General features: G+C 41.9%; 2 protein-coding genes across 2 annotated transcripts in view; one reads left to right on the top strand and one right to left on the bottom strand.

Annotated features, from left to right (window-relative positions):
• The window catches only part of ESR2 (estrogen receptor 2), a 175,180-nt gene that overhangs the window by 11,205 nt on the left and 149,053 nt on the right, over positions 1–14,922 (bottom strand). The window lies entirely within an intron of this gene.
• Positions 1–14,922, top strand: part of SYNE2 (spectrin repeat containing nuclear envelope protein 2) — a 311,661-nt gene that overhangs the window by 203,257 nt on the left and 93,482 nt on the right. The window contains exons 62-66 of the mRNA XM_024750801.1: positions 3,141–3,338; positions 3,941–4,015; positions 5,263–5,370; positions 9,897–10,013; positions 13,984–14,214. Coding sequence (XP_024606569.1) covers positions 3,141–3,338; positions 3,941–4,015; positions 5,263–5,370; positions 9,897–10,013; positions 13,984–14,214 — 729 coding nt within the window. The remainder of the gene's footprint in view (positions 1–3,140; positions 3,339–3,940; positions 4,016–5,262; positions 5,371–9,896; positions 10,014–13,983; positions 14,215–14,922) is intronic.

Raw genomic sequence — 14,922 nt, 5'->3', positions numbered from 1 at the left:
AGTAGCTTTACCCACCATTGCTTTTGCGAAATCACACAGAGAAAAATGTCAACACAGTGAGAAAGGCCAGTAACATTTTAGAATTATTATGAAAATGATCTTGACCTTATGGAGTGTGGACCCCCTAGGGTCTGCAGATGCCACCTTGAGAATGGCCGCTCTGCGCCCTTCTCTGTCTCCATAATGCTAGTGGCTCTGCAGACTAGTCTGTTTCTGTAAGTGTTATTCTAATGGCTGTAGTATTAACGTCTGTTGGGAGGCACTGTTCCTCTGAAGTTTAGTGTTTATTGAAAAGGGACACACACCACAGCCAACTCAGATTTAATTATCATTTCCCAAAGCAATCACAAGAAATTTAACTTCAGACAGAGTAGGGGTATTGGTGTCGGAATGTGTGCAGTAGCACAAGAGCCATGGGGGCTGGGTGTCAGAAGTCCAGGTCTAGGCTCTGTCACTAGCTGCAGCCCTGGAAAAATCACCTTCTTTCTCTGGACTTCAGAACTCTCACTTATAGGTGGAGACATGTTGAGTTTCTTTGTCTCTAAAAAAAATTAATGATTCTATGAATATCTGTAGGATGGATGGATGGAAAAAAAGAAGTAAGGAAGAAATGGGACTTCCCTGGTGGACAGCAGTTGAGACCCCGAGCTCTCAGTGCAGGGGGCCCCGGTTCGAGCCCTGGTTGGGGAACTGGATCCCACATGTGTGCTGCAACTAAGAGTTCTCATGCCACAACTAAGGAGCTGGCGAGCCGCAACTAAGGAGCCAGTGAGCCACAACTAAGGAGCCAGCCTGCCACTTAAACTAAGGACCCTGTGCAACCAAATAAATAATAAATAAATTTTTTAAAAAAAGAAATAAGGAAGAAAGGAATGAATGAATGGACTGGGGGATTAAGGAATACACTAGGGACAAAATTCCAATATGTGACAGGTTTGCTAAAAAGGAGCAGGTTATCTTCTGATACAGCACTTGCTGTAAAGCTCAGGCTTTGAATGATGCCTTTCAAGGTGCTAAAGAGGAAAATGTCAGACAAGACGACACCTGATATTTCCTCCAAATCTAGGATTCTATAATTCTATAATCCTTTTAGACAGACAGTGGGCATCTGTACTTCTACCATGTATAAGAAATTTTATTCCCACGTTATCAATCATACAGAATTTTAAAGTAATCATTTTTTTTTTGCGGTACGCGGGCCTCTCACTGCTGTGGCCTCTCCCGCTGCGGAGCACAGGCTCCGGACGCGCAGGCTCAGCGGCCATGGCTCACGGGCCCAGCCGCTCCGCAGCATGTGGGATCCTCCCAGACCGGGGCACGAACCCGTGTCCCCTGCATCGGCAGGCGGACTCTCAACCACTGCGCCACCAGGGAAGCCCTAAAGTAATCTTTTAAAGCTTGGAATCATCTGTTCATCATTCCCATAACAAGTTACAATTCACAGTGCCCTTGTTGGCTTATTTATTCCCATTTGTTAGGATGCTTTGGCTGTGAGAAAAAAGTAAATGTATTTAGTAATACTAAAGAAGACTTCAAAAGTGATAATAAAAGTGTGAGATTTCTAGCCTCGTTTTCTCTCAGCGGTTCCCAAACATTAGTCTGCGTACAAATCTTCTGGAAGCTTGTTAAAGTGCAGGTTCATGGCCCCTGACCCTGCGGATTCTGGTCAGTCATAAAAAATTAATGATTCTATGAATATCTGTAGGATGGATGGATGGAAAAAAAGAAGTAAGGAAGAAATGGGACTTCCCTGGTGGACAGCAGTTGAGACCCCGAGCTCTCAGTGCAGGGGGCCCCGGTTCGAGCCCTGGTTGGGGAACTGGATCCCACATGTGTGCTGCAACTAAGAGTTCTCATGCCACAACTAAGGAGCTGGCGAGCCGCAACTAAGGAGCCAGTGAGCCACAACTAAGGAGCCAGCCTGCCACTTAAACTAAGGACCCTGTGCAACCAAATAAATAATAAATAAAATTTTTAAAAAAAGAAATAAGGAAGAAAGGAATGAATGAATGGACTGGGGGATTAAGGAATACACTAGGGACAAAATTCCAATATGTGACAGGTTTGCTAAAAAGGAGCAGGTTATCTTCTGATACAGCACTTGCTGTAAAGCTCAGGCTTTGAATGATGCCTTTCAAGGTGCTAAAGAGGAAAATGTCAGACAAGACGACACCTGATATTTCCTCCAAATCTAGGATTCTATAATTCTATAATCCTTTTAGACAGACAGTGGGCATCTGTACTTCTACCATGTATAAGAAATTTTATTCCCACATTATCAATCATACAGAATTTTAAAGTAATCATTTTTTTTTTTTTGCGGTATGCGGGCCTCTCACTGCTGTGGCCTCTCCCGCTGCGGAGCACAGGCTCCGGACGCGCAGGCTCAGCGGCCATGGCTCACGGGCCCAGCCGCTCCGCAGCATGTGGGATCCTCCCAGACCGGGGCACGAACCCGTGTCCCCTGCATCGGCAGGCGGACTCTCAACCACTGCGCCACCAGGGAAGCCCTAAAGTAATCTTTTAAAGCTTGGAATCATCTGTTCATCATTCCCATAACAAGTTACAATTCACAGTGCCCTTGTTGGCTTATTTATTCCCATTTGTTAGGATGCTTTGGCTGTGAGAAAAAAGTAAATGTATTTAGTAATACTAAAGAAGACTTCAAAAGTGATAATAAAAGTGTGAGATTTCTAGCCTCGTTTTCTCTCAGCGGTTCCCAAACATTAGTCTGCGTACAAATCTTCTGGAAGCTTGTTAAAGTGCAGGTTCATGGCCCCTGACCCTGCGGATTCTGGTCAGTCAGTCCTGTGGCCACTGGAGTGGGGCAACCCTGGCTGCACACCACAGTCACCTGTGGAGATTGTTACAAATTTCTGAGCCACCGCTTGACCCCTAGAGATTGATTGACAAGGTGTCAGATGAGGCTAAGGCATCCTATAAGGGAGCTTATAAACCCTCCCCAGGTCATTTAGAAACACAGTCCGGATGGAGAGGAGCTATACTGTACCAGGGACTGGCTCCTGGCTCTGCCAACTGCACAGCATAGAAAAATCTTCATCCCTTGTACCGATTGAAGTAGGCTCCTGTGGCAAAGGTATCAGACGTCCCAAAGGAATGCAAACACTCTTTCTGCGCAGGGAGAAATCGAAGGTACGGAAAAGCAGATTCTGAGCTTGAACCAGAAAAAAGAAGACCTGTTGGTGGACTTGAAGGCTGCCGTACTAAAACTTCACCAGCATTTTCAGCAAAAACAGCAAGAATTAGAAGAGGAAATGCTGTCAGCCAGAGCATCAGACGAGGTTGGAGGGGCTGAGAGGGATGCTTCTGAATGGAAGGTGGGTATGACATTAGTTAATGCTGGTCCCACATTCCACAAGAGCTTTAAATTGGTAGTATTTTTCACCTGGAAGGCCTGTGGCATCTATGTATATGGCCTATAGTAAAGGAATCTTTCAAAGTGGAAATACTCTGCGTGAGATTATTCACTAGTGAATATTAATCCTTAGGGTGTGTCTGTTCTGGACTCAACCCAGAATTCTTATGCACAAGTTACTTAAGGAGGTGCTTATGAAATTCCATGGGTAGGTGGGTGGCATCTACCCTTTGAAGTATCTTCCTACTAAACAGCCCATTGCAAACTAAAAAACGGGCCCAGCACCTCTCTAAGCCCACTCTGAACCCACATCAATGAATCACATTCTTGAATTGTTTGATGAGGGGCCACAGAAGGCAGTGCAAATGAAAGAGATCTAAGATTTGAGTGAGTCATGATTTCAGCTGGATGAGCTGAGAGTTGCTAGACCCCGAGGCTTCTTGTGTGGGTGGGCAGCTTGGATAAAGTAAGTAAAAAATTAGCTACATAAAAATGCGGCCAGGCCAGGATCCTGGTGACGTTGAATGGCACCCCGGCTGCAAGTCTTTGTGCTGTGCCTTTCAGTTGAACAGAACGGGCTCCATGTTCTTCCTGCCAGCCGTCGAGGAAGAGGTGGAAGAAAGCTCCCTGAAGAGCGAAGTAAGGAAAATGATTTTCTCGTTCAAGTTTGTTAGAACAGTAATCTCTAAAAGGTCAATGAGAAGATCTTAAAATGAATGGAAACGTAAGGATTTTTAAATTCAATGCTGGTAGTTTGTAAGGGTGATTGAAGTAGTTGTCTTATGTTATTAATGTTTAAGTGCATCTAAACCTACTTCAGGCCAGAGTGGAATAAATGTAATTCAGACACACTTGTTGGCAGAAGGGAGAAGATGAAATTCTTTGTTGTATCCTTCTGAGTACTTTCTCTGGAGTTTTGAGTACTTTCTCTGCTGTTTGGTTGGCACTCCTGGTGTGCTTTATAGAACTTTATCTTTCCATATTTGAATTACTTTTTTTAGTCTGAAACAGCATTGCCAAGGACACAAAGAATGGTATTAGCAACTAACCCTACTATGAATCCTTATTACTTCATCAGAACTGGTTGGATGAGACCTTTACCAGTTGTCTTTCCTGATATCAATTTCCATTTCATACTTTAAGAATTAAAGTGATAGTGGGTCTTGTGCGAAAGGGAAGAAAATTGCAGCAATTTACAGTTTTTAATGTCTCACACGTAACCACCAGACATTCTCCCTGCTCGTTTTATAGATTGTTCAGTAGCTCCACGGTCACACAGGACAGCCTGTTGTCCTTCAGTGTATCACTAGGATACGTGGGGCTGAGTGGTCGGACAAGGAGAAGTGAGGCTTATTATACACCCTGACCATCAGACAACTTTATGATCTGATTATGCCTCTTCACAACAGAGAGAATTGTGAGAGTGGAGGAGGTACAAGACCAAAAAAAAGAGTGCACTTCAGTGCAATTCTAATTTGAGACCTGTATTTGCCTCTGAACTGATATGTTTATAGTATTCATTGTTTGTCTTTGACAACGATCAAAAAATACATGTTCATCAGGCTGTTATTTTAAAGATAGCGTTTGAGGTTACATGTACCAAAGCAGATCAAATTCCTAAAGCACTGTTTTAAAGATCCCCTTTGTGTGACATGAGCTGAATCCCAACTTATAAGAATATTTTTTAGGCTTTAGGAGGAGCAACCACATTTGGACTCCTGTGATGTAGTTAGCCAAAGAAATCGATGACAAATAGGGGGATGGGTGGAATTAAGGGCTGCAGTTATACTACCTGGTAAGCTGAGTCATATAAAAGAGATGAAGAGGATGCTGTTATGATGGTAGGAAATCACCTCCCTTTGCTAATCAATTGATTGCTGTGTCAGAGTGGAGATAAGAAAGCAGAGCCACCTTCCAGGTCCCCATCTTTACTCTGGAAACATGACAAGGATGTGGAGGAAGAGACGTCCTCGTCCTCTGGAACGATGGTTCAGGTAATACTGGACATATCACATTTGTTGGGGCTAGGGGATGGGCAGGGATAGTAAGCCAAAGCAAAGAATTTCTTATTGAAAGAATGCTTCAGGATACGTGGGTTGAAATTTTTTTAAGCTTCTCAGTGTTACCTCTGCACAAAGCAAAGATGACTGAGTACTTACCTATTACTTGCATTTCTTTTGTGCACTTAGTGATAATAGGAGAGTATTTTGCTGAGAAACACTCCATGTGTGAAAATCCAAACTGACAAAACATAACTGAAAGGAGCACCTAAAAGGTTTACCATAGTGGTTATAGCATTTAACATGCCACTCTTTGGGGAGCAGTTGGGGTGAGAGGTCTTCCCATCATTCTCTTTTTGGACAAAGTAGCATGGAAGGTAAATTAATAAGTCTTTTTGCTCCTTATGACCTTCTAAACCTTCTCCAGTCTCTCAAAATAGAGGGCAAATGCCCTCACTTTAGAAAATCATTATTACATGCCGATGTGAAGATGATGTTTTTCTGTTGCTCCTGAAAGATCTCTTCATCATTATGATCCACACACCTCCCGCGCCTGCCTCCTGACCAGGGCTGACCCCTCCCCCAGCTCCCAGGCCAGTCCTTTCATTCATCTTTGGCACGGGGCTACACTTGTACCTGCATCTCCAGTCTCTTTCTCTTGGTAGCTTCCTTTCCTCTCTACCTCAGAAGTATTCAGTTTCCCCTTCCCTAACAAATTCCCTCCCCCATGGCCCTACCCCGCTGAACAAGCTGAGGGACCCAGAGCCCAGACCATCTCTTCAGAAAGTGCTTTGCCTCCCAGGGGTGCCCTTCTCTCCATATCTGCCTGTGGACTTCCTTCCTACCCATCCACAAAGGCCCATCTCAACTTCTGCCTCCTCCAAGAAACTGCCTGCCTCTTTCCCTTTGTTTTCCCATAGCATTTTGAACCTCCGTTATGACCTATCACAGTTTTATGCATAGACCTGACACAGTTTCATGAAAAGCAAGAACTTTACCTTCTATATTTTGACGTCCTGTACTGAGCGCAATATGCTACTTTAATGCATTGAATTTCTTTTTTTTTTCTTTTTTACATCTTCATTGGAGTATAATTGCTTTACAACCGTGTGTTAGTTTCTGCTTTATAACAAAGTGCATCAGCTATACATATACATATATCCCCATATCTCTTCCCTCTTGCGTCCCCCTCCCTCCCACCCTCCCTATTCCACCCCTCAAGGTGGTCACAAACCACCGAGCTGACCTCCCTGTGCTATGCGGCTGCTTCCCACTAGCTATCTACCTTACGTTTGGTAGTGTATATATGTCCATGCCTCTCTCTCGCTTTGTCACAGCTCACCCTTCCCCCTCCCCATATCCTCAAGTCCGTTCTCTAGTAGGTCTGTGTCTTTATTCCTGTCTTACCCCTAGGTTCTTCATGACATTTTTTTTCTTAAATTCCATATATATGTGTTAGCATACGGTATTTGTCTTTCTCTTTCTGACTTACTTCACTCTGTATGACAGACTCTAGGTCCATCCACCTCATTACAAATAGCTCAATTTCGTTTCTTTTTATGGCTGAGTAATATTCCATTGTGTATATGTGCCACATCTTCTTTATCCATTCATCCGATGATGGGCACTTAGGTTGTTTCCATCTCCGGGCTATTGTAAATAGAGCTGCAATGAACATTTTCGGGTATATCACATTAATTGATTTGCGTATATTGAAGAATGCTTGCATTCCTGGGATAAACCCCACTTGATCATGGTGTACGATCCTTTTAATGTGCTGTTGGATTCTGTTTGCTAGTATTTTGTTGAGGATTTTTGCATCTTGTTCATCAGTGATATTGGCCTGTAGTTTTCTTTCTTTGTGACATCTTTTTCTGGTTTTGGTATCAGGGTGATGGTGGCCTTGTAGAAAGAGTTTGGGAGTGTTCCTCTGCTATATTTTGGAAGAGTTTGAGAAGGACAGGTGATAGCTCTTCTCTAAATGTTTGATAGAATTCCATTGAATTTCTTGATCCTGCTTTGCAGATCAATTACATGTTGCTTCCTCTTTCATTTATGGCTAAATGTCTTTACTTTGGTGCTCCTCTTTCTTGAGCCCTTTTGTAATCATGATTTTGTCCCTTGCTATATTTAAATTGCTGTTGACTTCTGCATATCAATTAAGTGCCCTTTTATTAGTCCTAATCCTTCTTGATCTCTTCAGTGCTAAATACCTCTTCCTTCTTGAAATGCAGTGTTTCTTTGGCTTTCTTTTTTCTTTTTTTAACATCTTTATTAGGGTATAATTGCTTTACAATGGTGTGTTAGTTTCTGCTTTATAACAAAGTGGATCTGTTATACATATACATATGTTCCCATATCTCTTCCCTCTTGCGTCTCCCTCCCTCCCACCCTCCCTATCCCACCCCTCCAGGCAGTCACAAAGCACGGAGCCGATATCCCTGTGCCATGCGGCTGCTTCTCTTTGGCTTTCTTGATTCTGTACTTCCTTGTCTCATCTACCTGCAGCCCCTCTTCCATCTCCTTCTCTTGCCCCATCTCTGTGGTGGTAGGCATTTCCCCCAGTGTTTTGTCCTCTTCTTTCTTCTCTGTTTTCTCTCATGGCAATTTCTTCTCCTCTCATAGGTTTGGTTGTCACCTGTATGACAGGGATTCCCACATCAAATCTCTAGTCTTGACTTTTCCCAGAAATCTGTTCCTCATTTCTACTCTCCAGATAGATTTCTCTTTTTGAATGTATTTTCTTCATCTCAAATCCATTTACCAACTTTCCTTCAATGCTTCCTCTTCCTCCTAATTCCTCAGTGTCTGTTAGTGGCACCACTGTTTTCTCAGAGTCTGAGACAAACTTCAGAGTCGTCTCAGGTACCTCATTTGTCTTACCTTTCATATTCACTGGTCAAGTGATGTTCATTCAGTCTTTACATCCTTCTTCACCTCCCATTATTTTTGTCATCTTCCTATTCCAGTCAATTGTTAACTTCTTCCCTAGACTTTTAGAGTAGCCCTCTAAGTGGATTTATAGCCTCTAGTCATTTATATGTCTTATACAATATTAACTGATGGCTTTTCCTAAAGCAGTTCATGCTAAGCTCCAGTCTTTCCTGGATTCTGACTATCTGCTGAATAAAATGCAATCTTCTTAGCCTGACTTCCAGACTTATCATGATCCCAACCTACCTTTCCAATTTTATCTAAGCTTTACCTTTGGTTTTTGGTTCATAACTTTCTAATAGCAGTTACTGTTTTCAGTACGCAGAGCAGGAAAGTAACATTTTCTTAGGAACTATGAGATGCTTTGTAAATGTCATCTTGTTTAATAATCACAGGAATGAGTGAGCTAGGTTATATTCTTACTTTAAAGGTGAAGTAAATGAGGCTCAGAAAGTCCAGGTTAACTTGTCCAAGATCACACAGCTTGCAAGTAGAACAATCAAGATTGGTCAATTACGTCATCCACTTTTCCTACTGCATTATGTTAAATATTTGTGTACATTTCATTTTCCCATTGTTTAACTTTGACTGACCTAGTAAGTGGGTTACACTTACTAGGATCAAAGTGTACATCCATTTAAAATGTGACACACATTGTCAAACTGCCCTCTAGAAAGAGTACATCAATTTTATTTCTACCAGGAATGCATGGAAATGCCTCTTTCCTGACCCTAGGCTCATATTGGACATTTTCGGTCTTAGCCAAACGTAGCCAGTGGCTTAAATTGCATATATTCTAAGAATTTTGAGTATCTCTTTAGGTGTTCATTGGCTTTCATATTCTTCTTTTATGAATCACTTGTTCACACCATTTGACTTTTTCTTCAAATAGACTGGGATGTTTTCCCTATTGATTTATAACAGTAATTAATATATTAAGGATATTAACAGTTTGCAAGATGTTATCCCAGTCTGTTATTTCTCTTTTAACTTAGATTATGGTGTCTTTTGTGGTGCATGTTATTTTATTTATGTTGTTAATACTAATTTTTTTTCCTTTATTGTCATGATTTAGAAGTCCCTCCCCACTCCTAGATTAGAAATAGATTCACTCATATTTTCTTCAAGAATTTTTATGGTATAACTTTTACATTTAAATATTACATACAATTAGAATTCATTGTTAGTAGTGAGGCGGAGGACTTAGCTATATTTTTCATGGATAGGATAGTTGTTCCCAATGTTTAAAATTCATCTTTCCCCCATTATTAGAAATGTGGGCTTTATCATATAATCTTATTTAATTTTAGTTCTCTTAATTATCCATTTAAATACGTAATTCTCTAGATTCCTTATGTGTCCCTCATTAACTACAGAGCTTTAGAGAATTTGAGTCTTCAAAATAAAGACAAACCTGAGGAAGTTGATTTTTTTGGCCTAATAAACAAACTTTTTTTTCTCAATGCACCTGACTTCTCTAGACATTTTTTAAGCAGGTGATTTGTAACATGAGCAGGTCCAGGAAGAGGGACTTGCGTGGCAGCAGGGCAGGAACTTTTCTGGACCTCTCATTCTTTTCTTTACAGGAGGCAGCTTGGAAAATAAGCGTGTGTGATAGTTCCACGGCACAGATTTTTGCACAAGACTCACTAAACACTGAACAAGGCCCAGAATTTTCCCTGAGCCCCAACCAAACACAAGAGGTAAGTCCCTGTTGGTGACAAGCCAACTGCCCAGTTACCTGGACTAGCCCCCAGAGATGACAAGCTCTCTGTGTTTTGCAATATTTTGTATTGCAAACCAAGAGGTCTTTGTGAACTTTAACATCTTCATGTGCACAGCCAAGCCAGAGCACAGGAAGATTCGACATCAGGTGTTTACGTAGAGAGTAAGCGTGGTACAGAGCAATTAAAGATTTTTTACTCACTCACCGCTTGTGAGGGTGAACTAGCCTTTCCATTAACACCTCCTTCTTTCTTCTGTAGATATAACTTATGGGGCGATGAAAGTGGAGGAGAGCTAATATTGATTAACTGCCTATTACATAAAAGGCATTTGTATTTGCTGTCTAATCCTCAGATTAAATAAGGTAGGCTAATACCTGCCATATGTTTACAAATGAGGAAATCAAAATTCAGGGAATAAAAGTACAGTTGGTAAATGGAGGAGTAAGAGTCAGACTCAGAATATTCCACTCTGCCTTCCTAATTTGAATATTTAGTATTGAAAGATGTGAAACCAAGGCAGATTTGGCCTCACAAAATAAACCGCCACCACACCATCCCAGTGGCCTATTTAGTATTTGTGCAAACGCATTTAGGTAAGGCACTTTAGCCAGGCAGATTTGCATTTTATAAAATGGGGGGTGGGGTGGGGTGTGTGCACCTGTTCGTAGAATTGACAGTAAAATATTTTTGATGGTTGGTATTTTGGCATGAAATATAGCTACAGCCAGAAAATTCATTTGCCTTTTAAATGGATCTTACTTAGATCAGCGATGCGTTATGTAGAAATCAAGCAGTATAACATTCACTAACTCAGAGGCTAACTTGGATGCCAGAGGGTTGACAGAATTATGTCAAGACTTGGGACTTCCCTGGTGGTCCAGTGGTAAAGCATCCACCTTACAATGCAGGGGGTGGGGGTTCGATCCCTGGTCAGGGAACTGGGATCCCACATGCCGCGGGGCAACTATGCCCGCGCTCCACAACTACTGAGCTCGTGCGCCTCAACTAGAGAGCCCACATGCGGCAAACTACAGAGCCCACGCGCCCTGGGGCCTGTGCGCCGCAACTAGAGAAAGAGAAGCCGTATACCACAACTAGAGAAAAGCCTGTGCCTCCACGAAAGATCCCTCATGCCTCAACGAATATCCTGCGTGCCGCAACTAAGACCCGATGCAGCCAAAAATAAATAAATAAATAATAAATAAAAATTTTTTTTAAATGTGGACTTGTAGACCCCAAGGCATAATGAAATCAGGGATTGGATTCTGGTTCTACTTACTAGTTGTGTGACCATAGTCAGTTTGACTAGCTTCTCTAAGCCTCAGTTTCCTCATCTGTGCACTGGGAATAATGGGTTTGGGGTGTGAAATATGAGATGGTCTTATCACGGTGGCCTAGCTCTAGAGCCCAATAAAAGTTTGGGTATTATCAGTTTACATTAATGCTTTAGAGATGACATAATTCTCTAACAAGAAATACCTGTGGTCATACTCTTTTAGCCCTCCAAAATGTACAGTCATAAAACTTTCATTTAAATACTTTTAGTATTTGGGGTTATCGTTTGGAGAAGATACTCAGCAGGGGTGCTATTATGGAAAAAAACTGTGGACTCAGAATTAAAAGATTTCAGAGCTGTGTGACCTTGGGCAAGTAATTTATATCTGGGCCTGAGCTTCTCAGAAGCAATGTGGTGGGATGGGAGGGGTGTGAACTGATTAAACATTAAATGTACTTGGATTTCTGTAACTATAAAAAGAGGTGAGTGAACCGATTCCTGGCACATTCCCCAGGCCACCTTCAGGTATTGAAGTTCTACAATTACAAATAATCTTTTTTTCTTCTGTCACCTTTGGATTCTTTTCAGGTTCAAATAACTAGCAGATAAAGCCGAGATTAGTTATCCAGCTTCCTTATTTCCTCATTAATTCAGTGAGTTAGTGAGAAAGCTAAGAAATTAAATATTGTCATTTTTTCTACATCTGTGTGGCAGATATAGGTGCTCGAATGTTTTTGAGGAAATAAGCAAGGCAGATGGTAAATCTGTTATTGAAGATTAATTAATTACTTAATCAGTATCAACAGGTTGTTATCTCAGGTGACAAGAGGATCCCAAAATCTTTACCACTAAGATAGAAATATCTGAAAGCTAGAAAACAATTAATCAGATAACTAGAAGTTGGTGTCTGGCAGTAAAATCACATATCTGTTGCTTTTTTATTTATTTATTTATTTTGCGGTACGCGGGCCTCTCACTGTTGTGGTCTCTCCCGTTGCGGAGCAACAGGCTCCGGACACGCAGGCTCAGCGGCCATGGCTCGCGGGCGCAGCCGCTCCGCGGCATGTGGGATCTTCCCGGACCGGGGCACGAACCCGTGTCCCCTGCATCGGCGGGCGGACTCTCAACCACTGCGCCACCAGGGAAGCCCTGTTGCTTTTTTAAAGGTCAGAATTAAAAAAGAAAATTGAAACAGGTGAATCTAAATATAGATCTGTATGTGAACTTCAGAGAAAGCAAGGCAATGGGAAGACTTCCTTAGGAAGGTGATTCTTGAAGAAAACACTGATGAAATCAGGGGAGAAATAACATTTTGGCAGAAAAGGCAAACATATGTGAAGTTAATAGATGGTCAAGGGGAACGAGTACAACTCAGAGGACCCTTCTGCCAAACCAGCTTTCATAAGCCTCATCATTGTGTGTGAAAATGAGTGGTATTTTCATACCCTGCATATTTTTGTTACCACATACCAATTTCGTCTGCTTCTGTTGTACTGAAAGTTCTATGTTTAAACGAAATTCCACAAATATTAGGAAATATGCATTTGAGTTGCATATTGCTCACATTTGTGAGCCACTCCCATTTCTCAGTTAGCCAAAATAGTGCCTTATTAGATGCTGAGATGGAGTTAGCAAGGCCTTATATAGAAAACATTGTCATTTCATCATACTCAGAATGAATAAAATATTACGGAGATCACTAATTTTGTAGAGCAAAACACAGATCCTTATTCCTAAAGAAATTCCTCTAGAGGGGTCGACAATACTCTTTCACTATTCTGGAAAAAGATGTGAGAAGCAAATATATCTCTGTATCAATTCATCTTTTGCCTCCAAATTGAAAGTATCTATTATATAATCACTAGAATACTTTCCCTTGGTACCTGGGAGAAATTTTTCTGTCGGATCGATAAGCAACCTAGGTGTTTCAATATTAAAAAGAACACATCACACAACATACTTTCTCTATACTATAAGCATCTAGTCCTTAACTCAGTAATATTTGAGTATTTAGAAGGTGAAAAGTAGTTGTAGAGACACTCTCTGAAGAATACGAGCAAAGTTTCCAAATTACCCCAGTGAAGCTTATCACTTGACTCAAGTTATTCTTAAGAGGGAGAAGTTTAGATAAGTACTAGTGGGGGTGGGGGGGAAGCTAAAATATTTTATAATCTAAACTACTTGAGAAGATGTTAAGTTAAAAGTGTGAGGTATATTTCCTTGTATCCCTGCCAGCGTGTAAAGATCCTTTTTCGTGTTTGAACAGAGTGCACAGCAATGTAAGCATTGCTTAATCATGCAACTTTAAACACTGGCCAATTCGCTGAAATGTTTCAGACACACACACCCACATGCACACCCTCTCGCTCACACTCACCTGTCTCCTGGGACCCACCGTTTAATGAACTGCAAGCCTGTTTGCGTCCTCTGTGCCCAGGAACTCTGTACCTGTGTACATGCAGATCAGCTGCTTGGAAACCTGGGGTGCCAGGTCACGTGATCATTGCTATGCCTGTGGAGGTGGCTTTTTCTTTTCTTTCTTACTTCTTCTGCCCTTATTTTTCTTTTAACTGGGGAAATGCTATAAGTTCATAGGTCTTTGCAAGTCCAAACATGAACGTTTTGGACTCCTAACTTTTCACCGCTGGATTGCCTTTGGATTTATCATAGGGTACCACACCTCCTATCAAGGTTGCAGCTCCGGGCTTTTCTGATGAGCAAGGAGCTTTTGAGGCCACAGTGGAGAAAGCAAGGCCCAAGCCTGCAGAAGTCCTCCATGTCTGCAAGAACCAGGTGGCTGAGCTGGAGCTGTGGCTGCAGCAAGCCAACGTGGCATTCGAGCCAGAAACGTTAGATGCAGACATGCAGCAGGTGGTGGAACAGCAGCTGGTAGGGTGCCAGGTAAGCCTAATGGGTCTGAGCTCGGGGTCTGCCTCTTCGCCAATCACCTTCTAAGACTGGGTGAGTTTCTTTTAAAGCGACAGTGTGATTCTTCCTGTTACTCTGACCCCTGTGTTTATCTTGGCCTCAACTTTTTGTTCTCAGGATAGTTCTTTGAAATGATTTACGTAAGCAGAGTATTTGGGGAGATAGTAGTGGGTAAGATCTCAGAATCTAGAGTTCAGATCCAGTCATTAACTGTGAACTGGTAGGAGTTAACTTCTCACCTCATTTTCCTAATAGAGCAGGTTATCTCCTAAGACTTTGTCAGGATTAAATGAGATAAATTATCTAAATCAGTGTCTGGTGTATGAAGTATATATAAAGTGCTCAATAAATACTAATTTTATGCATAATATTAAATTCTTTGAATTTTCATTCATCAGAAATGAAAATGAATATCCTGATTTGCAGGATTGCAGATACAATATAAAAGGGCTTTGCTGCCGTGTTATTACAAATGCTCCTGCTCTTGCTGGGGAGGGGCAGGAATGTAAACTTCCTTGCCTGGGAGTCATTTTGAGTAACATTTGCTGGCATAGCCCAAAGGTTGGGATCTCTGTACCCCTTCAGGGAAGGGCGAGACTGATGACACTGCAGGAGCATAATTGAGCTTCACGCACGACAGCCCAGCCCAGCCCAGCCCAGACGAGCCGATACTCCTTTTCC

This window comes from Neophocaena asiaeorientalis, unplaced genomic scaffold (genome assembly GCF_003031525.2).
Source record: "Neophocaena asiaeorientalis asiaeorientalis breed wild unplaced genomic scaffold, Neophocaena_asiaeorientalis_V1.1 scaffold140, whole genome shotgun sequence".
NCBI classification, from domain to species: domain Eukaryota; kingdom Metazoa; phylum Chordata; class Mammalia; order Artiodactyla; family Phocoenidae; genus Neophocaena; species Neophocaena asiaeorientalis.
Note: the sequence above shows the minus strand (reverse complement) of the source record. Positions and strands in the feature narration are given on the sequence as shown.